Source organism: Oncorhynchus tshawytscha, linkage group LG03 (assembly GCF_018296145.1).
Source record: "Oncorhynchus tshawytscha isolate Ot180627B linkage group LG03, Otsh_v2.0, whole genome shotgun sequence".
Classification (NCBI taxonomy): Eukaryota; Metazoa; Chordata; class Actinopteri; order Salmoniformes; family Salmonidae; genus Oncorhynchus; species Oncorhynchus tshawytscha.
The window spans coordinates 37,719,011-37,746,151 of record NC_056431.1 but is presented as its reverse complement, the minus strand read 5'-3'; the positions used below and the strand labels follow the sequence as shown (position 1 = coordinate 37,746,151).

At 40.6% G+C, this 27,141-nt stretch overlaps 1 protein-coding gene across 1 annotated transcript in view; it reads right to left on the bottom strand.

Moving 5' to 3' along the window:
- Positions 1 to 18,270: 18,270 nt before the first annotated feature.
- LOC112235067 (actin-related protein 3) overlaps positions 18,271 to 27,141 on the bottom strand; it is a 28,660-nt gene continuing 19,789 nt past the window's right edge. The window contains exons 8-12 of the mRNA XM_024403462.2: positions 21,701 to 21,874; positions 20,853 to 20,945; positions 20,510 to 20,635; positions 20,232 to 20,315; positions 18,271 to 19,376 (exon numbers count right to left, since the gene is read on the bottom strand). Coding sequence (XP_024259230.1) covers positions 19,281 to 19,376; positions 20,232 to 20,315; positions 20,510 to 20,635; positions 20,853 to 20,945; positions 21,701 to 21,874 — 573 coding nt within the window. The 3' untranslated portion in view covers positions 18,271 to 19,280. The remainder of the gene's footprint in view (positions 19,377 to 20,231; positions 20,316 to 20,509; positions 20,636 to 20,852; positions 20,946 to 21,700; positions 21,875 to 27,141) is intronic.

Below are 27,141 nucleotides of genomic sequence, written 5' to 3'. Positions count from 1 at the left end.
ACCGTGCGCAGGGCTGGTGCCATGTACCCCGGCCCGAGGAGACGCACTGGAGACCAGATGCGCTGAGCCGGCTTCATGACACCTGGCTCGATGCCCACTCTAGCCCAGCCGATACGAGGCGCTGCGATGTAACGCACCGGGCTATGCCTGCGCACCGGGGACACCGTGTGCCTCACGGCATAACACAGTGCCTGCCCGGTCCACCTCACTCCACGGTAAGCACGGGGAGTTGGCTCAGGTCTCCAACCTGACTTAGCCACACTCCCCATGTGCCACCCCCCAATACATTTTTGGGGCTGCCTCTCGGGTTTCCTTATCATCCATGTTCCCTCAAAGCGCTGGCTCCCTTTACCTGATGCCTCCGCTCTCCTGGCTGCCTGCACCTGTTCCCATGGGAGGCGATCCCTTCCAGCCAGGATCTCCTCCCATGTGTAGGGACCCTTCCCATCCAGAATGTCCTCCCATGTCCATGAGTCTATTCCACACTGCTCCTGGTGACCACGCTGCTTGGTCCTTTTTTGGTGGGTAGTTCTGTAATGGCTGTTGGAAGGAGAGGACCAAGATGCAGTGTGGTAAGTGTCCATGTTAGATTTATTCGATAAGCTGAACACTGAAACACAAAGTAAACAAAAGAACAACCGAAACAGTCCTGTCTGGTAGAGACACAGAGACAGAAAACAACTACCCACAAAACACAGGTGGGAAAAGGCTACCTAAGTATGGTTCTCAATCAGAGACAACGATAGACAGCTGCCTCTGATTGAGAACCACACCCGGCCAAACACACAGAAATAGAAAACATAGAACACAAAACATAGAATGCCCACCCCAACCCACGCCTTGACCAAACTGAAACAGAGACATAAAAAAGGAACTAAGGTCAGGACGTGACACAGTCAGACCAACTCCTCTAGCCTTTTGGGGCCTCACCCTTGGCAGCGCATTGGGGCCCCACCCACTGTCATAGTGTCAGCCTGTCTGTTTGTTCATGCCTGTCACTCTCCTACCATGATCATGAGAGCTCCAAACAATGTCTTAACACCTTCATGACCCATAATCATTGTGATGAAGTTAAAGACAGCTAAGCTGAAAGCACTCAAAATTGCCAGCTAGTTTTCCAGTAGTGGTGTGTTTGTTGGCAGTTGCCAAGAACCTTACTTAGTCCTTTGCACTTTTTTTACAGTGCCTATACACTCCTCTTAGATTTCTTCCCATTTTATTGTGTTATAAAGTGGGATTAAAAAGTATATAATGTGTCATTTTTTGTCAACAATCTACACAAAAAACTCTGTAATTGTCACAACTTCCACCGAAGGTAGTTCCTTTCCCTGTTTGGGCGGCGCTCGGCATTGCCAACCTACTAGCCATCACCGATCCTTTTTTCCTTTTTTGTTTGTTTTGTCTTTGGTTCTTTCACACCTGGTTTCATTTGCCATAATTTCTGTGTGTATAATTACCCCTGTTGCCTGCCTAGGTTTGTGCGGGATTATTCGTGTGATGTTGCTCGTTAAAGGTTGTGCCTATTTTTTTCACGTATTTATACTGAGTGTGTATAAATTTAGGAGTGTTGTTTTTTCCTCCTTTCGTGAGTAACGGGTTTCTCTGCTGTCGAGGGCATTTTATTTTGGTATTGTACCTTACCTGTATGTTTGTGGACTTGCCCATTAAAATACGCATCTCGGACATCTCTGCTCTCCTGCGCCTGACCCCTTCACATACCTCTAAATGCAATCTTGTCACAGTAATGTCAAGTGGAAGAGAAAAATTTGAACATTCTTTAAAGACTAATGAAATGTAAACACTAATATATCTTGATTAGATAAGTATTCACCCCCCAGAGTCAATACATGTTAGTAACACATTCGGTAGCGATTACAGCTGTGACACTTCTTGGGTAAGTCTCATAAGACCTATAAACACAAGTATTGTGCAACATTTGCCCATTGTACTTTTCAAAATTCTTCAAGCTCTGTCAAGGTGTTGGGGATGGATCATGGCTAGACAGCAATTTTCAAGTCTTGTCATAGTTTTGCAGATTCAAGTTAAAATTTAACTTGGCCAGGAACATTCACTGTCTTCTTGGTAAGCTACTCCAGTGTAGATATGATTGTGTTGTAGTTTATTGTCCTGCTGAAAGTTAAATTATTTTCTGTAAAGCAGAATGAAGCAGGTCTTCCTCTAGGATTTTGCTTGAAAAACTCCCCAGTCTTTGCCGATGTCAAGCATACCCATTACATGATGCCACCACCACCACGCTTGAAAATAAAAAGGGAGTTACTCTGGGATGTGTTGAATTTGCCCCAAACATAAGGCTTTGCATTTATGTCAAAAAGTGTATTCCTTTGCCATGTTCTTTTGCAGCAACTTTAGTGCTTTGTTGCATACATATGCATGTTTTGGTATATTTTGATTCTTCTTTTCACTCTGTCATTTAGGTCATTATTGTGGAGTCACTACGATTTTGTTGATCCATCTTCAGTTTTTTCCCATCATAGCCATTGAACTCTGTAGCTGTTTTAAAATATACCGATGACCTCATGGTGACATCTCCACAGTTTCCTTGTTACACGGAGTGGAACAGGGGAACAAGAGCAGACTCAGACGAGGAGACTGGGATGAGGTAACCAAGGTATTTATTGAAGCACTGGGGGGAGATGGAGTGTAGGTCAGGGGAAGCTCGGGCGGGTTGCTGGAAACCAGCAACCCGACTGTCTTGGTATGTTTGGACCGTGATAGTTAGTTGGTGATGTGGACACCAAGGAACTTGAAACTCTCGACCCGCTACACTACAGCCCCGTTGATGTTAATGGGGGCCTGTTTGACCCGCCTTTTCCTGTAGTCCACGATCATCTCCTTTGTCTTGCTCACATTGAGGGAGAGGTTGTTGTCCTGGCACCACACTGCCAGTTCTATGACCTCCTCCCTATAGGCCATCTCATCGTTGTTGGTGATCTGGCCTACCACTGTTGTGTCGTCAGCAAACTTAATGATGGTGTTGGAGTTGTGTTTGGCCACTCAGTCGTGGGTGAACAGGGAATACAGGAGGGGACTAAGTACACACCCCTGAGGGGCCCCAGTGTTTTCAGGGTCAGCATGGCAGACGTGTTGTTGCCTACTCTTACCACCTGGGGAGTTTAGGTTTTTGTTCAACCCCTTATCTAGCACACCTAACTAACTGGTTGATCAGCCCTGCAATAGTGATTTGTAAAAATATTGAGACCAATAAATAATCAAATAATCAAATAATCTGTAGCTATTATGCACATCTGTTATGTTAACTATTCAAGTGTTTGGATTCGAAAGAAATGTACACCTGTTTAGGCGAGGTGTTTGACAGCAGAGTAGATCACTTGAAAAAGAAAAGGGGAGCCGCACACTCCAGGAACTCAGATGCAATCATTTAATAACCTAATAACCAACGTTTCGACAGACAAGCTGTCTTCATCAGCTTATAATGACAACCACTGCGGGTCACTAGTTTATATAGTGTCAAAGGACAACACACAGGTGTCTGTAATCATGTCCGGGTGTGGCTTGATATTACTGGTTAATTTTCAGATATAAATAGAACATACAAAAAACATGAATGGATAGCATGTGATCATAGATACAATTTGGCTACATAGGCTTACAAACATTTACCATAAATAGCAAAATCACAATAATCACAAGAACGGCTTCAGATCAAAGTCTACGTTGAGACCGATGGGAGCAAGGGTCTTTAAATTAAAGATCCAGGCAGCCTCTCGTTTTAACAAATTGTTGAGGTCACCCCCTTCCCTAGGGAGGGTGACATGTTCGATGCCACACAACTAATATAATAATATAACTTAAGGGACAAAATCGTACTTTTAATTTGCGCTTAGTTTTACCCACATAATTTTTACCACAAGGAAAAGTTATAAAATAAATAACTGCCTTAGTGGAGCACGTGATAACACTTTTGATTGGGATCTGTTTCCCTGTTTGGGGGTGTTTAAAGGATCTACATTTGTAAGTGCCATTGCATTGAGCGCAGCAGTTACACTTGTAGTTTCCATCATGTAGAGGTGCAAATAGACGTTGTGCAGGGGTATTTTGGGGTGGTAAATCTGAATTTCCCAATTGATCTCTGAGATTTCTGCACCGCGAGATTACGACCAAGGGAGGGTCGTATTCATATTACCGATACAGTCATCGGATCTTAGAATGTGCCAATAATTGTGAACGATTGCCTTAATTTTTTCAGAGCACTTTGAATAGTGGTTGGCGAGGATGCAAAAATGCTTCTATTTGTGAGACTGTCCATGAAAGAGGTCATGTCCTGATTTGTTTTGGATTTTCTCAATGGCAGTATTAATCTGACCATTTTTTTACCCCCTCTCCTTGAATTTTCTTTGCGTCACAGCCATATTTCTGTCAATCTGATTTTTAAAAAAATATTTTGATAAGACAGAATTAGTTGTAGGGCAAACTGTTTTTCAAGGAAAGTGGGTGACAGCTATTCGCCCTCATCAAACTGTTACGATCATAGGGATTCCTGTAAAGATCATTGTACAGAATATTGTCCTCAAACAAAATCAGAAGATCAAGGAAACTGATTTGACTATACAAGCGTTATAACACAACCATAAGTTAAGAAGCAGACACAATGAAGTCCACCTGGAACGCACCCGTGTCGAATCTGCAACTTGCAACGCGACCGCAGGCTAGCAATGTCAGTCAAACTAGCCAGTTGGGCCACGAGTTGAAAGAGCTCGTTCAGAGGTGACGTTTAAATCTATGTTTTTGTTAAGGGAATTTTTATCAATGATGACTAATTGTGTATACATTTCAATCAGTACTGACTAATCTGAATACTATTATGTTACTGTACATGTACTAATCAGAATACTAAATGTTACTGTATATGTATGAGTTTTCATTCTTGATCCCAGTACTGAAAATAATGTGTGTGTGTGAACGTGGGCAAAAGTTAGAACAATGACGGTCTGTTCTTTGGTACAAATCAATGAACTATATCTCCAGACTGTCTGGAATGCTTATCTACACTGACTGACCTTGGCTCTAGGCGAGGAGGGAAGGCTTGAGAGCTATAGAGCCTTTCTACCAGTGTCAAGAAGAGACGGAACATTTAGAAAACGCTGACATCATTTTCAGTTTATAACCTGTGGTAAAATGTGTATGTACTCAGTACTCTCTTGAATAAAGGCTGTTACTTGACTTTAAGACCGGGGCTCTGTCCATTCCTATAAAATAAGGGTCTTACAAATTCTTATGAATTGACAGAGTATTTAATTTTAATTGGGAATTAAAACAGTGGAATTAAATTCCTTCAATAATTTTCAATTATTGTATTAATTTATGAGCTGCAAATGTAATGCTCACTTATTATTTCTTAATGACCATTTTGCTTCCTATGGCAGGCAACAGAGGTCTGGTTGTCGGCCATGCTGGAAATATGATCTTGCATTATTGTGTCATTGTCAATACAGCACATCTACATCATGATATGAAATGTTGATTTTAACCTTCCGACCAACTAGTGGGACAGGTGGCGCCCCACTGTCTGATTCATATCACGTGATTTCTGATGATAGTTCTCGATTGAATTGACTGATTGCTATTGTCTGGGGTGAAAGAGACCAGTACTCAGTGTAGGCAGAGAAGTGACTCAGAGAAGTGACCTGTTCAAAATAAGAAATAAGAAAATGCCAACTTTTTTATTGGGGGTGGGGGGGTATTTTATCTGCTTCTATCATTGGGGAGGACATGTCCCCCCCCAGCTCCTACGCCCTTGGCTAATATACCTATACTTTTCATTATAGGATTTATAAGATATCGTTAGCTTGCTATTGAGACGCATGTTGGTTAAGGCATGCGTCTCAATCATCTTGATGACTACCAGTGCCTCTTCCTCAGTCAGACCCCAGCTCAAACATGTGTGGCTAAACTTCCCGAAGACCAACTTTTTAAAAACAAGCCTCAATCATGTTGTTGCAACAATAATAACATGATTTGTTTACTTCTGGAACGAGTGGAGTGTCGCTTTAAAATATAGAAGTAGAGTATAAGTGATTGGATACAAAGTATTTCCCTTGACAGTCATTTCCAGTTATTGTATACAGGCTAGAAATGGCAGTGCCATGAACTACAAAGGTTTTATAAATGCATAGTCTGATTTATGGTTCAGGGGTGAGTGTGCAACAGAGGTGTTAATGAGTTTACACGGCACTATGTGCAACCTAAATAGCAAGGCATCTGACAAATAAATGCTTTTAGATGCTCCGGAAATTACGACATCAATCTGAATGTGTTGAAGGTGAGAGAGACACTGCAAGGACACCTTTCTTTAACAACCTTTTCAACATAAAACACGAGTGTACTTCTACATGAAAAAAAACCTTGCCAGCTACAGAATTACTCACAAGAATGCCTGGTGTTAGCCCACAATGTACTCTTAATGAGCCTACCGTCCAAGGATCTTATGTTATGTTCAGAAGTAAACATGGTTCTAGAAAACATAAAGCCCTTTACTTTCATATCACATCAAAATAATTTCACAAAGCAAAAAATACACTTACATTGTTTTAGCCTACAGTATATTTTTTCAGTGACAACCTGTTTCTGGCGGCCTTCTTCCATTACACACAGGCGTTCGGAGCATGCTACATACAGTGCCTTCAGAAAGTATTCACACCCCTTGACTCTTTCAAAATGTTGTTGTGTTACAGCCTGAATGTAAAATGAATTAAATGTAGATTGTTTTGTCAATGGTCTACAAACAATACCCCATTATGTTTTGTTTTTAAGTGTAAATGTCTTAAGTCAATAAGTATTCAACTCCTGTATTATGGCAAGCCTCAATAAGTTAATGAGTAAAAGTGTGCTTAACAAGTCACATAATAAGTTGCATGGACTCACTCTGTGCAATAATAGTGTTTAACGTGGTTTTTTAATGACTACCTCAACTCTGTACTCCACACATACAATTATCTGTAAGGTCCCTCAGTCGAGCAGTGAAGGGCACCTATTGGTACAGTTGATAAATTAAAAAAATTGTGAAGTTGTTATTTAAACTTTGGATGTTGTATCAATACACCCAGTACTATAAAGCTACGGAAGTCCTTCCTAACTCAGTTGACGGAGAGGAAGGAAACCACTCAGGGATTTCATCAAGAGGCCAATGGTGACTTTAAAACAGTTACAAAGTTTAATGGCTGTGATAGGAGAAAACTGAGGATGGATCAACAACGTTGTAGTCACTCCACAATACTAAACTAATTCACTAACCTAAAGGGAAATAATCTCCAAAATATTGCTATTTGAAAAAAAAAAAACTTGTTGGAATTTCAGTTTAATCTACCAGAAAAGACAGAACAAATATTACAACAAATGTTATGGTTGAACGCAAATATACTAATTGATCATCATTATTTTTGGAAATAAAAAAACTGTATAATCTTTGTAAATTATATCATAAATAGGACTGGTGGAGTTATGTCACACATGCAGCTAACAAAAATATATGGAAATGTCTGCTCTATCCAAAATTACAACCAACTAATTGAAGCATTTCCGGCAAAATCAAAGAGGCAAGTGGAAGGGGGAGAAAGAAAGGAACTTGTCTGTCGGCCCTGCATTAAAGACCAAAACTGATTAAAGGAAAATATGATAAATAATAAAGTATAGCAGTTTCATTTAAGGACCAAAAAATGTGCATCTGTGCCTTAAAGGTTGCAAGGTTCGATGTACCTATACTATGGCACATAGTTTCTGAACTGAAACACAAAACTACGCTGGATTCAAAACTTGGAATTTTTCTATTTAAATTATTATACAACATTTTTGCAACCAATAGAATGTTATATATATGGGGGATACAACCATCCCAGCTCTGCAGATTTTGCTGGGAAGAGACAGAATCATAAGATCACTTGTTTTGGTACTGCCCATGTAGCTAGTTTTTGTCGTAGGTTCAGGAATAATTGAATAATATCAACATTTACCTGGAGCTAACTCTGCAAATAGCACTGCTGGGTGATTTGAAAAGTTATAGTCAATCGAACAATAATATAACTCTTTACTCTTTAATACTAATAATATACTCTTTAATATACAATCTGTAGAAACTATGAGAATAGAAAGGTTCAGAACTTTAGTGATACATTACAGCACAATTAAAAAATATATGACAAGTAGAAATCAAAACTGGATGGTGTTCAGAGATACGTAGACATACAGTGCCTTTGGAAAGTATTCAGACAACATGATTTTTCCACATTTTGTTACGGTACAGCCTCATTCTAAAATGCATTAAATCATTTTTTTTCACTCATCAATCAACACACAATACCCAATAATGACAAAGCAAAAACAGGTTTGTAAGAAAGTTTTGCAAATTGAAATATTTCATTTACATAAGTATCCAGACCCTTTACTCAGTAATTTGTTGAAGCACCTTTGGCAGCGATTACAGCCTTGAGTATTTTGGGGTATGATTCTACATGCTTGGCACACCTGTATTTGGTATCGTTAAGGACTGTGGAGTTTTTCACCAAAAAAAAGTATGGAATGGAGCTAAGCACAGGCAAAATCCTGAAGGAAAACAGGTTCAATCTGCTTTCCACCAGACACTGGGAGAGGAATTCACCTTTCTGCAGGACAATAACCTAAAACACAATGCAACTGGAGTGGCTTACAAGGAAGACAGTGAATGTTTCTGACTTAAATCTGTTTGAAAATATATGGCAAGATATGAAAATGGCTGTCAAGCAATGATCCACAACCAAGAATAATGGAAAAATGTTACACAATCCAGGTGTGGAAAGCTCTTGAAGACTTACTCAGAAATACTCACAGCTGCAATCACTGACAAAGTTGATTCTACCAAGTATTGACTCAGGGGTGTTGAATACTTACAGTTTGTAAATGAGGTATTTCTGTATTTCATTTTCAGTACATTTGCAAAAATGTAAAAAAACATGTTTTCACTTTGTCATTCTGGGGTATTGTGTGTTGATCGGCGAGAGAGAAAACATCTCTTTAATCAATTTTGAATTCAGGCTGTAACACACCAAAATGTGGAATAGGTCATGAAGTATGAATGAATATGAAGACACTGTATATTTTGCATTCTGATGGGGTACGACAGTTGAACTAAGCTCATTAGGAATTTATAAGTTATTTTCTTCAATAATCAATGGGTATATTTAATTAATTTCTATGTCTAAAAATGTATACAGCAACTGCTGTTTGCCCCTTTAACTGTTAGTGGGGGGAAATGCTAAACTGACCCAAGATCAGCGTTTAGGGGAAACTTCACCCTACACCCCTGAAAGTAGACAGTATAGTCATCATCACCACACACTCCACACTAAAGACCAAGGTCCAGGATGTATCCTTGAGAAAGATTCACCCAAACTTTATTGAAGGTCTTCAGTCTGATAAAGTGCATCCAGGCTTTTAAAAGCTGCATCAAGCTATCTGATGCCGACAGACCAGCCAACGTGCAGAGCTAATGCTATTTTCTCAGAGATGGACTCAGCCACTGCAGATCACAGTTGTGTTCCTTTCGCAATGATGTGGGATAAAAACAGCGAAGCGTGGATGGGCAACATAATATAAAGTTTGCGGTTTCTTTCACAAACTTTAATTCTAATACTTTCCCATTGCCACACTGAAAGTTAAAAAGTATTTCAGACTGGTTGAAAAAAAGATCTGAGAGAATTCCTCAAAAACATTTCCAGTACTTCACATCCCCCATAATCGTCAGTCGGAGAGCCAATGAACAGCCATGATATCAGTCAGCACTGTGGTTTCCTCAAATCCTGTGCTGTGAAGGATATTGGCCCCCAGAGAATTATGGCAAAAAAATAGCCATTGACTAATGTTAAGCTGTGCTTTCTCTAGTCTTTCTATATTGATATACTGGCTAATGGTTGGTGCAACTTGGGAATGTTACCGTTTTAGTGTAATGCGTTTAAAAAGCGTTTAAATTCACTCAATATAGAATGGACTAAAGCCTTATGGTGTTGTGAGGCTAACATGACACCTGAACCATTTGGATGCCAATCTGTCAACCAAGCTATGACTGTAGCTACACTCAAATTTACATTATAGACGGCGATTCTAGCCTACAGGTAGGTTAAAAATAGACCTAAATGCATATTTCAACAAAACAAAACATTTTAATAGCTTGCCACCACTGCATAAGTAAATACAGGGGCCTCCGGTCCAAATACAAAAATGCTTTCCCTCCGAGCAGACTTCGCAACCACCCCAACCCACCATATGTAATGTCTTTGTTGAATTATACATACGGTGGGGTTTTGTACATGGAAAGACTGAAGTATATGCTGCCTTCTGCATCCCTCGTCCACATCCCTAACAGTAAGCTTCAAAGCTCAGTACTCTATGCTCCTGTCCTCCTGTGTCTCGTCACGTGGCTTCTCTGAACCGGTGACACATCTTTAACAATACCTACAACACCTGCACCTTGACACTGCCATCCACAGAACCCTGTATAGCCACCTCCAAACCTGTCTCTGCTCCCGCGATCTCTCTGACAGCACCAACAGCCCACGACTCACACCCTATTATCCAGGAGTCATCCTCAAAGGAGCATTGGAGGTCAGATACGGGACTATTTACCACATCTGCCATACCTGCCATCTGGCTCAAAGGGTTTCCTTGTTGTTGTGACACATTGATCTGGCAGACAGTAGCCTTGAATTACAAATAATTTTGACAGGTATCTGGTGTTTGGTCTGCACAGACAGTACAGTGATTGGACTTTCACTCAAACTTTTGGGCCGTGACATTTACTCGAAGCTATCGATTTGTTTGCCAGGTGTGTCCTGTAGAAAGAATTATTTTACAGAATCATCAAAAAAAATAGTCCCTGAAGTATTATGTGTCTTTATTCACAAAGAAGATTTGATGTCATGAGATTTCTGTGAAATACAGAAGTGTCTTTGTGTACCAGATGTATACTTGTTCTTTGGGGACAGTGGGACACTGTGCCTAGAATATTTTTGCTTGCGATGCCAGGACAATACCTAGATTTAATAGGAATGGATTTACCTGCAATCCTTTAAAAAAAAACAATAAGACTGGATTAATTAATTAAACCTCTACAGGATCGGTGGGTCCCCCGCGGGACGGTTGAGCTAACGTAGGCTACTGTGATTTAACATTATGGCCTTTCTCTTGCATTTAAAAAAAAAACTCAGTTTTTTTTCTTTGTATTATCTTTTACCAGATCTAATGTGTTATATTGTGCTACATTAATTTAACATTTCCACAAACTTCAAAGTGTTTCCTTTCAAATGGTATGAAGAATATGCATATCCTTGCTTCAGCTCCTGAGCTACAGGCAGTTAGGTTTGGGTACGTCATTTTCGGCTAATTTTTCTTTTAAAGGGCCAGATCCCTATTAAGAGGTTTTTAAGCATTTACAATGGAAGGTAGTTTGGAATGGAGAAGATAAGAGTCAGCCTAATCTAAATGACCCTGTCATCGGATAATGCCCACAGCTTAGAAGATATGTGCATTTGGAATGGCACACTGAGGTCAACACGGCCATCTGTTTCTCGCACGTCTCAATTAAAGTATGTTTACCAACTGCAAGGAGCAGTACCGTAGCTCCTGCAGTTATTCAAAATTGACTCCTCTCCCACCCCCGATCCTCAGCTAAATCTATGAATGTCCTCATACAGATCTCCACCAAGGGTTAGCTTAGGTATTCAGCCCATAAGGTGTATGATGCAAAAGATGTCTGAAATGATTTGAATATACACATTATTTGAATATACACTTCATGAATTATGGTTGAATTTACATGATATCTTCCTTCCTGAAGCAACTTCAGGTCAAGACATTAGAGAGGGTGTAGAAAATGCAACGTAGTTCTCATGTAGGTATTGCTCATCGTGAAACGCCTCATAGTTATAACCCATATGACCTAATACGTCTAAGTGGAAATAATGAGCCCTGAAAACATGAAAGCAACATAAAAACAAGGAGGTAAATAAGAAGCTGTGCTTGGAGCGCTCCCTCGTTCCATCCCCGTCTTTCCCGTTAGCTCTTATCCAGAGGATGGGCCAATCACTTTCTCCTCTGTCCTTCTCTTCCTCCTCTCCTCAGACTCCTATCACCCCCGACATCTCTTCTGTCTCCCTGATATCTCCTTCTGGATGCGATCCCAGCCACTTCTATTCAACCCTCAGACTTCAGCCTCTTTTTTATCTCTCCTCTTTCTCCCCAGGCTCTTCGATCTATCCTGACTCTGCAGGGTCCAGCCTCTGTCCGTCCGATAAAAACCCACCCGACAACATTGACATCCCGCTTCCTTCATCCTTCCTCCTCCCTTTCTCCTTCAATCGTTGTTATGACATGTTTATTTCACCTGGGGAGAATGAAAATATAGACTTAGATCAGGCTAGAGTGAAGCACAGTGGAGTTCTCATTTCTGAGCTAATATCTGGTTTGAAGTTTAGTTTCTCAAGTAGAGCATTTCTGCACATTGTGGGGATAGTTGCTGTCAATATCCAAATGAGCCTTCTGTTCCAATACATCACATATCTATTGAGGTTATTTTGAATTCCACACATTGCAGCTAAACTTTGAATTGCAGCATACGTAAGATTGGTTAACTGAGTATACGGTAAGTGTACTGGTTAAAATTTCAACTTGAGTATAACTTAATATTATTGGTTGATCATGTAGTCCTACCATTTACATCCAAAGGTACATACATTTTATTGATTGAAATGTGGATTGTTATAGCACAATATTGCATATCGCAATATAACAATATAACCATAAACATGAACGTGATAACTTTTTATTCTTAAATGGTACAAATACATTTAAAGAACCTTTAAAGAACATTATGCAGAGAGCAGGATTTAGGGTGTTTGTTCTCTGAAGGGACCCATTTGTTTTTCTTTGTGTTATGTGTTGGTGCTGTGCCCTTTGGGCTCAGGGAAATTGGAAAATAGTTCAATTAGCACTAAGGTGCTGAAAAATAACCCTCTCTCCTTTTCTGCGTTTGACTTTTTTCCTTGCATTAAATTAGAGATGAAAACTCCCTTTGGTGAAACCAGACAAGGGTAGGTGTGGACTCCAAATGTATAGCAGGTGAATGGACAACCCACAGACGCACGCACACACACGGACACACACACACAGTTTTGTACAGCTAACCTTGTGGGGACACACAATTCAGTCCCATTCAAAATCCTATTTTCCCTACCGCTAATCCTAACCCTAACCCTTACTCTTACCCTTCACCTTACCCTAACCCAAAAACATAACCCTAAAACTAATCTTAGCTCCTAACCCTTAACGTAATTCTAACCCTAACACTAATTCAAACTTTAAACCCCCTAGAAATAGCATTTCACCTCGTGGGGACAAATAAAATGTCCCCAATTTTTGTTGGTTTAGTATGCTTATGGGGACTTATGGTCCACATACACACACACACACTCACTCCATCAGGTTCAGACAGGTGACTACTTAAGTGTGTCTGGATGGAACAGTGGGTCCACCAAAATGGAGACAGTGAATCGTTTCCACCTTGATGTTTGTTATTACTGTGGTCATCTTCCAGGAAGCCTTTCGACCCTCTCCATATGATTGACAATCGTTCAAGTGAGGAGGCATCTGATTTCCGGCCCATCACAGTAGATGGATCCTGTATTGCTCTCCTGGTTTTCAGTTATGAACGCACAAGGACCTGCAATCACCCGGGTCTATATGTCATTAGCCATCAAATGACATCGGACATTGGATGTGTGACGCCGAGGGAGCGGCGGCTATTCAAGTCCCCCCCAATGGAAATGCTGTGTCCAATCGATCTACCTTGTGTGACACATTGGTATTTAACCTACCCACAAACCTTTCCTGGACGCTGATTACCCATTATATCGGACATGGGCTTTGATCTGGGCTCCAGGGCTCTGTCTCTGAACCTGCTCCCCACTCTGTCATACGCAGAAGATGTTGTGTGGACTCAAGACCTGCGAAGCCACTTATTTCCTGTCCTCACTCAGTGTGCGTATGCAGGCAAATGTGTCAGGGTAAACGGAAGTCCTTCTCATAGTGCTTACAGGCTTATAGAACTCATGCATGGGTTTTTCACTGTGATAATGAGAAACAATTTTACCTAGGTGGAACGAGACACTTTCTGTCTGAAGAGAGAGCGCCGTGCATTTTAGACCCAGAGTGATAATGTACTTTAGGATACATACTATCGTTCAAAAGCTATTTTCACATTGTTGTAATATTCAGCTAATTTGGTGTTTTGTTAGGGGATAGGCCTAGGGTCAGAGTTGTTGACGCCGAACCGAAATTGGTTGAACCTGCATCAACAATTGGAATGTTTTGATTGTTCTGTTTGAAATAATAGTTGGTTTGAACTTACTTTTTGGGATACAGTGTATACAATCAATCACATACATAAAGTTGTTTCATATGAATTATATTCAAGACACACTATACTACAAACCAACACCAAAATAACATTTCCCATATAACACTTTCTAATTTCCTACCCCGCACATAACTTCTCCTTTGTCAACAAAACTCATCTGTTCCTTCTGTCACAGTTAATGTATACATCAGAGCCTTGCTTTGTCCCAGCTCGCACAAAACAATACCATATGAAAATTGCCCATTTAAGTGCCGGTCACCGAAATTGATTTTCTGTTTGCGAAATAAGGCTGTTTGAATAGGTAGGTTCCTTTCTTTCTAGCAGGAACCTATTACCTGTGCTCAAAGAAGAAACCTCTTCTCCATATAAATGAGGCTATCGTTTCCCAGCTCACTCTCTATTTGTCCTGCTACAGTGTTGGGGGAATCCGAATGCTCATGTTTATTTTTCTAAATTCATTGGCCGATGAGGACCTAGGTGCCGACCAAGTGAAACTGAAGCACTTACGAGCTTTTCACAGGTGTAATTGGGGCCGTTACACTACCGCTAAAACCTAGAAATATCCTGAAACCCTGCCCTTTGGGGTAGTTTCAGTCTCGCTTGCCAGGTTTCCAGGTGTGTATGGTTGGTGAGCAAGACTTGGAGTGAGATAGCCAAGGAAATTCTGGTAACGCTTTATATTACAGCTAGGAATAAATAGGTTTATGTAAAGTGCTACCGAAATCCTGACTTCCCTTTATCCTTTTCTTTTTAATTACTACAACCAATTATGGGTCTCTTGAACAGCAATGATTTCCTTTCCAAACCATTTTCATTGGTGAAGAACAGGCTCATGCTCAAGTTAGCTCTGATTTGGTTTTCAGGACTAATGCATGAGCTGACAGTGAGTTTCTACTTTGAATTGTGGTGTAATTTGCCTGTGTCGAAGGTATCTTACATTAGAGCAGAATCTTTTTTTTAACACCAAGTGGCGCACCAAGTCTTTTCCCCTTAGACAAGCAAAATAAGTGGAGATCAAGACCAACTACCTTGCCTATAAGTGACTAATTAGGCACTCGTATTTGCTCTGAGTGGACATCACCAAAAGAACCCTGCAGTCTCCAATCTCCTCCAGCCTCCAGTCCACTTGTGTGTAAGTGGTCTGGTTCCATATGGTCTTTCGCCAAAGGGCTATGCATTCATGTACACACAGACACTGATAGTTTATGGTGGCTTTGATTCTCTTGAAGGACAGAAATAGCCCACAGGTAGGAAAAAGTTATCCTCAAGCAGTCAGCAAAAAATGGAATTCAACGGAGAGGAACGTCCGACAAAAATAGCACAAACAGTTCCTTTTGTAAGCTGATGCAACTCGGAAGAAAATGGTTGACTGGAGTTGTACTTTTGACAGAAAAAAATGACAATGATGTACCTCATATACAGTTGAAGTTGGACGTTTACATACACCTTAGACAAATACATTTAAACTCTGTTTTTCACAAGTCCTGACATTTAATCGTAGTACAAATTCCCTGTCTTAGGTCAGTTAAGATCACCACTTTATTTTAAGAATGTGACATGTCAGAATAATAGTAGAAAGAATGATTTATGTCAGCTTGTATGTATTTCATCACATTCCCAGTGGGTCAGACGTTTCGGGTAGCCTTCCACAAGCTTCCCACAATAAGTTGGGTGAATTTGGGCCCATTCCTCCTGACAGAGCCTGTGTAACTGAGCCAGGTTTGTAGGCCTCCTTCCTCACACACACTTTTTCAGTTCTGCGCACAAATTTTCAATGGGATTGAGGTCAGGGCTTTGTGATGGCCACTCAATTACCTTGACTTTGTTGTTCTTAAGCCATTTTGCCACAACTTTGGAAGTATGCTTGGGGTCGTTGTCCATTTGGAAGACCCATTTGCGACCAAGCTTCAACTTCCTGAGTGATGTCTTGAGATGTTGCTTCAATGTATCCACATAATTTTACATTTCTCATGATGCCATGTATTTTGTGAAGTGCACCAGTCCCTCCTGCAGCAAAGCACCCCCACAACATGATGATGCCACCCCTGTGCTTCACTTTTCTCCAAAAAGTACAATCTTTGTCCCCATGTGCAGTTGCAAACCGTATTCTGGCTTTTCTTTAATGGTGGTTTTGGAGCAGTGGCTTCTTCCTTGCTGAGAGGCCTTTCAGGTTATGTCGATATAGGACTCGTTTTACTGTGGATATAGATAATTTTGTCCTCGTTTCATCCAGCAGCTTCACAGGGTCCTTTGCTGTTGTTCTGGGATTGTTTTGCACTTTTCGCACCAAAGTATGTTCATCTTTAGGAGACAGAATGCATCTCCTTCCGGAGTGGTATGGCGGATGCGTGAGCCCATGGTGTTTATACTTGCATACTATTGTTTGTACAGATGAACGTGGTACCTTCAGGCATTTGGAAATTGCTCCCAAGGATGAACCAGATTTGTGGATGTCTACAATTTTCTTTCTGAGGTCTTGGCTGATTTCTTTTGATTTTCTCATGATGTCAAGCAAAGAGGCACTGAGTTGGAAGGTAGGCCTTGAAATACATCCAAAGGTACACCTCCAATCGAATCAAATGATGTCAATTAGCCAATCAGAAGCTTCTAAAGCCATAACATTTTCTGTAATTTTCCAAGTTGTTTAAAGGCACAGTCAAAGTAGTGTGTGTACACTTCTGACCCACTGGAATTGTGATACAGTGAATTAGAAGTGAAATAATCTTGAAATAAAGTCTGTAAACAATTGCTGGAAAAATGACGTGTGTCATGCACAAAGTAATGTCCTAACCGACTTGCCAAAACTATAGTTTGTTAACAAGAAATTTGTGGAGTGGTTGAAAAGCGAGTTTTAATGACTCCAACCTAAGTGTATGTAAACTTCTGACTTCAACTAAGTGCTCATGCATCTCAGTGTGTCGCTGGCCTAAGGCCACAGCCACACTGAGGTTAATGAACACAGACTCAATTGTATATTCAAAAGTACAACTCATCTCTTTCTTCTGACAAGTTCGCACGAAAAGACAAATCGTTTGTGGGTTTCTTCATCTTCAGACAATAATCTTGGTTGTCCGGCAACGGATGACTCCCATTAGAAAAAAAACATGGGCTCCCTCAAATTCTTCAACAAGAAATCCCAATGTGGCCATGGCCTAATGCTGGCATCACCACCTGTTCTCTGTTTGATATCACTTCCTGATGGAGTATTCTTGATGGAGACATAAAAGCCTTATCCCATTCTCCTGTCTTGCAGTCTCTCAATGCATGTTATAAAACATTTCTGGGGTGCGAGGGTGTGGCAGCGCATTTCCCTAGATCATTTTGCACTCGACCTGTGAGAATTCATGCCAGTGACAAACCCAAAGTGTTTTGTACTCAGCAACATGTCACACATTTGGCAGTGCTTAGAGCTCAGACCGCTAGACAGAATGGGACAGGGCAATACATGCTAATGTGACATTTCTCAAGGATCCCTCGCAAATGACAACTCAATGGCTCCAATGAAAAGATTGACTTATGGGTAAAACTACAAAAGTGTAAAGACTTTGTTTTGCATGTCAGTCACATCCCACACTAAAACAAAGCATCGATTTCCATCAACTATATAAAAATATCATCTTAAGATCTATGCTAGATGTCCAGTGACATCGCACTGGACAAAATTTGAGACGCAGCAAACAAGAACCCAGTCAAAAATTGATATATTCCAGTCTTTTCGCTTTTTGTTCATCATAGGCTGGAGATCTTTATGACACTGTGGGGTGCTGACTGCGTTTGCTGCCCGTGCTGTTACATTTCTGTTTGAAATCTCAATAAAAATGCTAATCATAAAAAAAAAAACGATAGCCCACTTAAGAAACAAATCTGAGCCTTTATTGGAATGTTGCGAGGCATTAAATAAACAAATCCCATGTTTTTTTTAAATAATTTGGTATTTAATTTGAAAACAAATCTAGGCTAACAATACTGGTCCGACAGTCACGCTCTTTCAATTTCATTGTTATTATTTCATGAATCGTTTTATTTTATTTCGCTAAGACATAGAAGAGGGAAATCTGGCATGGTCGAAAGTGAAAGCGAAGGCATGTTAATGTTAATGTAGAATTAAAGGGAGAATAGCAAGGACAGACAATGGGGGAATGATGAGGGAGAAACATTTCAGTTTTCTAACTTAAGAAAATACTGCGTATCAAAGCTGCATTGTGGGTTAAAACAGTCACTTGCTGATACTGGTATGCAATAAAAACTTTCCCCAATTTCCCAAGTTTTACATATAAAAAACCTTTACGAAATATAAACAAGCTCTTGCTGTGATACACAAAGTGAAGTGCATTTGAAGCAGAAAAATTAAATGGAACATAAAGACGACATTAATATGTTCTATAACCTTGGCATGATCAACGATATCTTCGAGTCGTCAGATATCGCTCGGACTCAAGTTCTTTAAACATAAATAATGTTTTATGACTTCTGATTTTATTATCATCAATGTTGTTGTCATCATTACATCAACCACCACCATCCTTACCATCATCGTTTAGCTTTCTGCATGTTGCTTGACAGATCCGGAAATGATCTTTTATTGTTTTGGTTTAGAAACCATATTTCCCTCATTTTGGAAAACAAAAACAAAACAAAAAAAGGAACATTCACAATACATTTTCCAGCCGGACTGTTTCTTTTTTTGTCATTTAAAAAAAAAAAAAAAAAAAAAACTCTGTATCGCCTCTCGTTCTGTACATCCAGAGTGAACAAGCAATCAAAAAGCACAAACTCACCACCCCTGACCCACTGTCTCCCCTCCCAACCCAACCCTACCGACCCCACCCGGTCTAACCATTAGGATGTTGGAGGGCCACAGTTAAGACATGACTCCGAACACGGGGTTGTGGCGACAGATGCTAGGGCCAATCTCCTCATAGTCCTTTTTGGTGTGGCATACCTGGTAGAACTCAGGCTAGAAAAGAGAAAGCAATGTGTTGATATTGGGCATATTTGAATAGAAGACAAACAAATGAAAACAAACAACCTTTGTGTGCGGTTTTGACGCTTGTTTTTGAATACTACTTGTTCCTGTCAAAACCAGCACCTGGAACTCGACACACTGCTGTGCAGAGGTTCCCTCCTTTTTTTCATCTTAAAAACATGTTTCAGATGCGCATCTCAACCATTACAAACCAAAAAGGACATGTCATAAAACAGAAACAAATAAATGATGCCCTGAACAACCTAAGACTAAAAGTCTGTAATGCTGTGCTGTAAAATCTCACGCTGATGACAACCCACTTCACAGGCACATCACACAGTCCCAGAGTTCCTGTTGTAAAAAAGGTTGGCTCATCATGAGTCATGCAATGTTGTAACCTACCGAAACACTGTCAAAGGATGCTCCCCAGTACATTATGGGTGTTTCCTTTTCATATTCAATTAAAATAAGGACTTTATTTAAAAAATGTAAAAAAAAATTGCATTTCAACTGAGTTACAGGGAAACTGGAAGATAGCATGCCCTTAAGTAAGCACGACATGGCAGTAATCATGCTGACAATGCAAATCACTGAAATTCAGCTAAAGTGCTGACAGTAACCTTTCAGCACTACTACATTTTTAGGTAGGCAAGTTTTGCAGATGGCATATAAAATACAATTTTCTGAATGACATTTCCAATCATTAAGTTGCTTTACTATGTGCCAAGTAAGAGGTTTCCTTATAACAGGAAATGTGTGCCATAGAACAACTAATACTAATTTCCACAATTTAGTTTTAGTACCGTTTCTCCCTACAGAATGACGCATCGGATTTGTGAAACTTACAGTTGAGGCTAACATGGATCCCCCGAACCACACTGCATATCTCTGCATATGATGAGTGATGACTTGCACATCAATTGGTTTGGGCTGAGAGGGCAAAAGCAAACAACACAAATAAAGATCTTACATTTCTCACCTCCTACATTAACCTAATGCTCTGCCAAAACTGTAGCTGGTTACAACAAAGAGAAGAAAAAAAAACAGGAAAAAGAACAGGAGCAGCTCGTGGGGACTAAAGAGACAACTCTAGTAAGATCACCATGACTAGAGACTGCTCTCACCTTGAGCTTGCCCCCGCTCAGCTCCTCGCTCATCTTCAGCCTGGCGTCCACCGTCCTCTTCAGGTCCCTCTGCAAGCGCCGCCCAAAGTCCCTGAACATGGTGGAGCCGCCCGACAATACAATGTTCTGGAGAAGAACACAGTGTGTCTAGTTAACCAATCTTAACACATGCCCTAACACACAAAACAGGGTTCAACTCGAGCACACACACCACATGCATACACAATATTGAAAGGGCCCAGAGAACCGATAAGTCTGTACAAGTCAAACCCAAAGTGCTGATTGGATATTAATTGGATGTGGTTTTTAAACCAATATCCATGTAGTTCAGGGATATGATTACCTTGTAAAGGGGACGTCTGACATCAATGGGGCAGTTCTGGATAACCTCGTCCACAACTTCAGAGATGGGCTGGGTGAAGTCAGGATTGGCAAACTGGTGGATTGTGAGGAAGAAGAGTGTGAGAGAAAGTTTAAAAGTGTGTACATGCCTATGTTCACAGATAAACATCTTAAAAAGTGGCAATATGTAACTTTTTGGTCGACCTGACCAAATTCACATAGCAATGTGAGTTATAGATCTGTCATTCTACCTGAAAGCAAGCCTAAGAAGCAGTAGACCTGTCCTATTCCTATGCTTCCCGTTCTTAAGTTTATCTTTTACTTTTGAGTTTGTACACCAGATTCAAACAGCTGAAACCATATTTTTGGTTATGGAAAATATATTTCACAGCAGTTTAGATGGTACAATGATTCTCTACACTATACTAGCTTATTTTGTCACATAAACTGAAATTAGGCAACCTACTAGAGTTTTAGCAACCAGGAAATGGCGGAGCAATTTCTGCATAGTGTAACCTTAAAATAACATCTTAACCATTTTAAAGACGTCTTTATCCATCATCCACTCTGGCCTCTGCAGCCCTTAACTGCACAACTCATCTTCTGACTGTAGTTTATTTATAGGTAATCTGGGCTTTCAGTGTGGTAGTACCCTACTTATGATGGTCCTAACCACTCATTTTAAGCTACTCTAACCTAGAGACCTGGGGGTCAGAGTTCTGCTAACATTATGCTAATGTGGGATGGCACTGAAGAGGAACATCTCCCAATCATAGTATGGTAAGTAATTAGCATAGCGCAAACCTCTCGCTATGCAGCCGTTTAAATAGCAAAGTGCTCACTGCTAACCTCCGGGTGGAAGAAAATCTCAGGGCCGAGGAAGCGCTCGTAGCCTACGTCGACGGTGAACTCCTTCTTGCTGATGTTGTTTATGCCGGTGTACTGCTTGATCCACTTGGAGCCGTCCGTGTCGTACTTGCTGAACTCTTTCACTAGGTCCGGACACACGTAGCTGAACCGCTCCTGGTGTAAAAAGACATGGAAGACAAAGCGTGAGTGGATGCTTAACTACAGTGTAACTGGCGACATTGGATTTGAAAGGATACAGCTTTAATGTGAGGGTATTTTCATCCATATAGGGTGAACCGTTTAGAAATTACAGCCCTTTTTGTAACCCCCCCCCCCCATTTTAGGGGACCATAAGTATGGGGACAAATTCAGTTATTTGTGTATTTAAAGTAGTCAAAAATGTATTACTTGGTCCCATAATCCTAGTACACAAACTTGGATGCATTTGCAGTTTGTGTTGGTTGTTTCTCAGAAATGAATGGTAAAAAATGTATTGTGCCACTTTTAATGCAAATAAGAATATAATATTAAACACTTTCACATTAAAATGTGGATGCTACCATGATTACGGATAGCCCTGAATGAATCATGAATAATGTTCAGTGAGATACTCAGATGCAAAAATATCATACCCAAAGACATGCTAACCTCTCACCATTACAATAGGGGAACTATGAATCTCAGACCAAATACTTAACTTTTTACTACTTTAATACACATAAATGCATTTGTCACAATACTTTTGGTCCCCTAAAATGCAGGGAATATGTACAGAAAGTGGTGTAATTTCTAAAGGGTTCACATGATATGGATGAAAATACTCTCAAATGAAAGCGGATAATCTGCACTTCAACCTCATAGTCATTGTATAATTTCAAATCCAAAGTGCTGGAGTACAGAGCCAAAACACAAAAAATGTGTCACTGTCCCAATACTTTGGAGCTCACTGCATGTTACATCATGTAGGACCAGTGTAGTCTTACAGAGCAGAACTGAAAGTTTAAAAAAGTTCAATAGTTATTTCTCATTTTAAGTTTGAGTATTTATCTTGATGAGCAAATCAACTCAGGGAGGTAAAAACATATTGGTTAAATCCTGAGACCAGTGACTCTTCTTCCTCGATTAAGCTGTTGCTGATTAAGGACCTACATGATTTCAGCCTTGTTAAGACCCACATGAGTTTGGCCTTAATTACGTTCTAAATAATTTTGTCAAAAAACCCAGGCCTCCACTTAATTCTCCATAACACACATTGTGGTAGATATGAACGCAAATGATTGGATAGCTCTTTTCCAAGAGCAAGAACACAGAATACAAATCAAGCTACCAATTGCAGTCAGTAGTCAAGTCTCCGTAGGATGAAAAGCCTGATAAGTGTTTGTCTCGTGGTGAAAAACAATTATCTTCAACACAAGGGCCAACAAGGATTTTAGATGAGTCTTCCAATAAACATTTACTGCTTTGGATCAAAGGAAGCGAAGTGAATCACAATGGATTCTGGTAAAAACGAGCAGCAATTACAAGCATGGGTTTAATGGGAACAGCACACCCTAAGAAACACCAGGGGAGTCAAGCGGTCTATCTTGAATTGTAAACCGAACAAAACAATCAAAATCAGAACCACGTCTATGTATCCCACGTTTCAAACTTCTTCACAAAAGAGCAGTTTGAATATCAAGTGATGTTGTTCTTTGCGTTGAGGTATGAAACTTTCCGGTGGAATAAGGGTTCCACCTAGTGTTCAGGTCAACACACTACAGGCAAAGTGAACATTTCACATCCTCTTTAAGACATCTTGGTTTAGTATTTTCTTTATTTACATTTCATAAAACATTGTGAGGTGTGCTAGCACTATTCATATACTCAGTCAACTTCCCAACTTTAAGTGCAAACAGTGACCAAATCTTAACTGTGTGAGTGGCGGCTGGTGGTTGATAGAGGAATGCTGTTGGGGCGCATACCTTCATACAGTCACAATATATTTAACCTTTATTTTGACAGGGAGACAATGTTGAGACCAAGGTCAATTTTCCAGATGAGCCCTGTATAGCACCACAATACCTGTAAAAATACAACAAAACACATTAAACTACACATTCATATACACAATAAAATAACAATACACGAAAAGCAAAACACAATTATATATTTAAAAAAAATATTCTTCAGTAGAAAGGTCACGTTACACCCGTCTGAATTTACCTAGAGGCACCAATTCCTCCAACGGCATCCAAGGGTTTAAGAGTAGAGGCGGCTGCACTTGGATAAATAGTATCACCATAATCAACAGGTAGAAAGATTGTGCAGTCAATCTGCTTCCTGCTGACTAAAGAGAGACAAGATCTGCTTCTGTAAAAAATAAATAATTTAAAATGTAGTTTCTTAACAAGCTCAGTTGTATGTTTTTTGACAATTCAAATACTAAGAAGGTATTTGTACGCATGGACTCGATTATAGCACCATCCGAGGAGTAGTGCAGTAATATCTTACAATTACACAACATATACCCACACATCTAGTAAAGGAATGGAATTAAGAATTGAAAAGTATATGGACGAGCAATGTCAACACGGCATAGAATAAGATACAGTAGAATAGTATAGGATACAGTATATACATATGATAGGTAATACAAGATATGTAGACATTATTAAAGTGACTAGTTTTCCATTTATTAAAGTGGCCGGTGATTCTAAATCTATGTTTATAGGCAGCAGCCTCTAATATGCTAGTGATGGCTATTTAACAGTCCGATAACAGGCCTTGAGATAGCTGTTTGTCAGTCTCTCGGTCCCAGCTTCGAAGCACCTGTACTGACCTCGCCTTCTGGATGATAGCAGGGTGAACAGACAGTGGCTTGAGTGGTTGTCCTTGATGATATTTTCTTTGGCCTTCCTGTGACATCAGGTGCTGTAGGTGTCCTGGAGGGCAGGTAGTTTGCCCCCAGTGATGTGTTGGACAGACCGCACCACCCTCTGGAGAACTCTGCGGTTGCAGGTGGTACAGTTGCCGTACCAAGCGGTGATACAGCCCGACGGGATGCTCGAGTGTGCATCTGTAAGGAGTTTGTGCGGGTTTTAGCTGACAAGCCAAATTTCTTCAGCCTCCTGAGGTTGAAGAGGCGCTGTTGCGCCTTCTTCAAAACACTGTGTGTGAGTGGACCATTTCCGTTTGTCAGAGATCTGTACGCCGGGGAACTTGAAGCTTTCCACCTTCTCCACTGCTGTCCCGTCGAGGTGGATAGAGATGTGATCCCTCTGCTGTTTCCTGAAGTCCATCTCCTTTGTTTTGTTGACATCGAGTGAGAGGTTATTTTCCTGGCACGACACTCCCAGAGCCCTTACCTCATTCCAGTAGGCTGTCTCGTCATTGTTGGTAATCAAGCCTACTACTGTTGTGTCATCTGCAAACTTGATGATTGAGTTGAAGGCATGCTTGGCCACACAGTCATGGGTGAACATGGAGTACAGGAGAGGACCGAGCACGCACCCTTGTGGGGCCGCAGTGTTGAGGATCAGCGAAGTGGAGGTATTTCCTACCTTCACCACCTGGGGGAGGCCAGTCAGGAAGTCCAGGACCCAGTTGCAGATGGCGGGGTTCAGTCCCAGGGCCTCAAGCTTATTGATGAGCTTGGAGGGTACTATGGTGTTGAATGCTGAGCTACAGTGGTTCTTCCTTTAAAAGTTTTGAGCTTATGCCACGACCGTTAGTGGTAGATGGTGGCATTTGGTCATTGCACCACACTATCACAAGGGTGAGTTAGAACGCTAATCGTTTACATATTCTCATAGACCAGATTTGTCCTTAGATATTAATTTAGAATTCTCCAAATTGAATTAGACATCCAGGGTCATTTTATTCATCTGCAAGTATTTTAATTTTCTGAGTTCTGAGAGTCGTGTTATACCAAATATTATAATATATATATTTTTTTTTTACCCCAATTTCGTGGTATCCAATTGTTAGTAGTTGCTATCTTTGTCTCATCGCTACAACTCCCGTACGGGCTCGGGAGAGACAGAGGTCGAAAGCCTCCGAAACACAACCCAACCAAGCCGCACTGCTTCTTAACACAGCGCGCATCCAACCCGGAAGACAGCCGCACCACTGTGTTGGAGGAAACACGTGCACCTGGCGACCTGGTTAGCGTGCACTGCGCCCGGCCCGCCACAAGAGTCGCTAGTGAGCGAGGAGACAAGGATATCCCTAACGGCCAGACCGTCCCTAACCCGGACAACGCTAGGCCAATTGTGCGTCGCCCCACGGAGTTATACCAATTACTATTGGATTATTCACCATGGCAACCACTTGTTAGTGTAACATAGATTTTTTTTTAATTCAATAATATATTTGTACCACTGTAGATGCTGTGTTTATTTACAGTAGTGTATTAATTACTCTAAAGTTTTACATTTCTAACTCCAAACCTCATGCAACTGCAAAATGCCTGATAAAGCACATAATGCGCAGTATTTTTTCATCATCTTTATGCTTTTGTTAATAAAATGATAATAATCTTTAAAAAGAATCTTTCATAATGCAGATATTTATTTCAACTGCTGTACATCTCAGCTACATAATCCCCAATCTAACAGTATTTTTTAAATGTCTCCAGTAGATTTTCCATTCCCCCGAAAGCCCCAATCTGCTCACTTAAATGAATAGAGATCCTGGTCATGGTGCTACAGTATATTGGCCTGTATGGCCTGTATGCCAATTAGTAAGTTATACTAAAACACCTACTGTACAGTAAACAGGACTCTTGGGTCTACAGCTCCATGTTATTTCAATAACTTAACTTCAAAGATGCCCTCTGGTGGTCAAACTAGCATTAACAAGCAATAATGGCTGACACTTAAATAACGTGCCATAGAATTCTGTGGCACTCCGCAAGCTGTGCCGCAGTATGACAACTTTTAAAGGAATAACCACTGTATAGTCAATGAACAGCATTCTTACATCATTAGTCGTTAATCATTAAACATACACCCCCATCCTTCTTCCCAGAGATATTTATTCCTGTCTACACCATGAACTGAGAATTTAGCTGGCTGGACCGATTCGGGCAGTATATCTGAGAAAGTGTTTCCGTGACGCAGAGTATGTTACAATCCCTGATGTCTCTCTGGAAAGAGACCCACGCTCTGAGCTCATCAACTTTATTATCCAGAGACGGAACATTAGCGAGTAATATACTCGGAAGCGGCGGGTGGTGTGTGCACCTCCTAAATTGGACTCAAGGAACACCCCGAGTACCTCTCCTTTGCCAGTGTTGTTTTGGGTCGGCTTCTGGAATCAGTTCAATTGCCCTGGGGGGTGCGAACAAAGGATCTGCATCGGGAAAGTCGTATTCCTGGTCGTGATGCTGGTAGTGCTGATGAGTTACCACCGCTCTGATATCTAATAGTTCTTCCCGGCTGTATGTAATAACACAAAATATT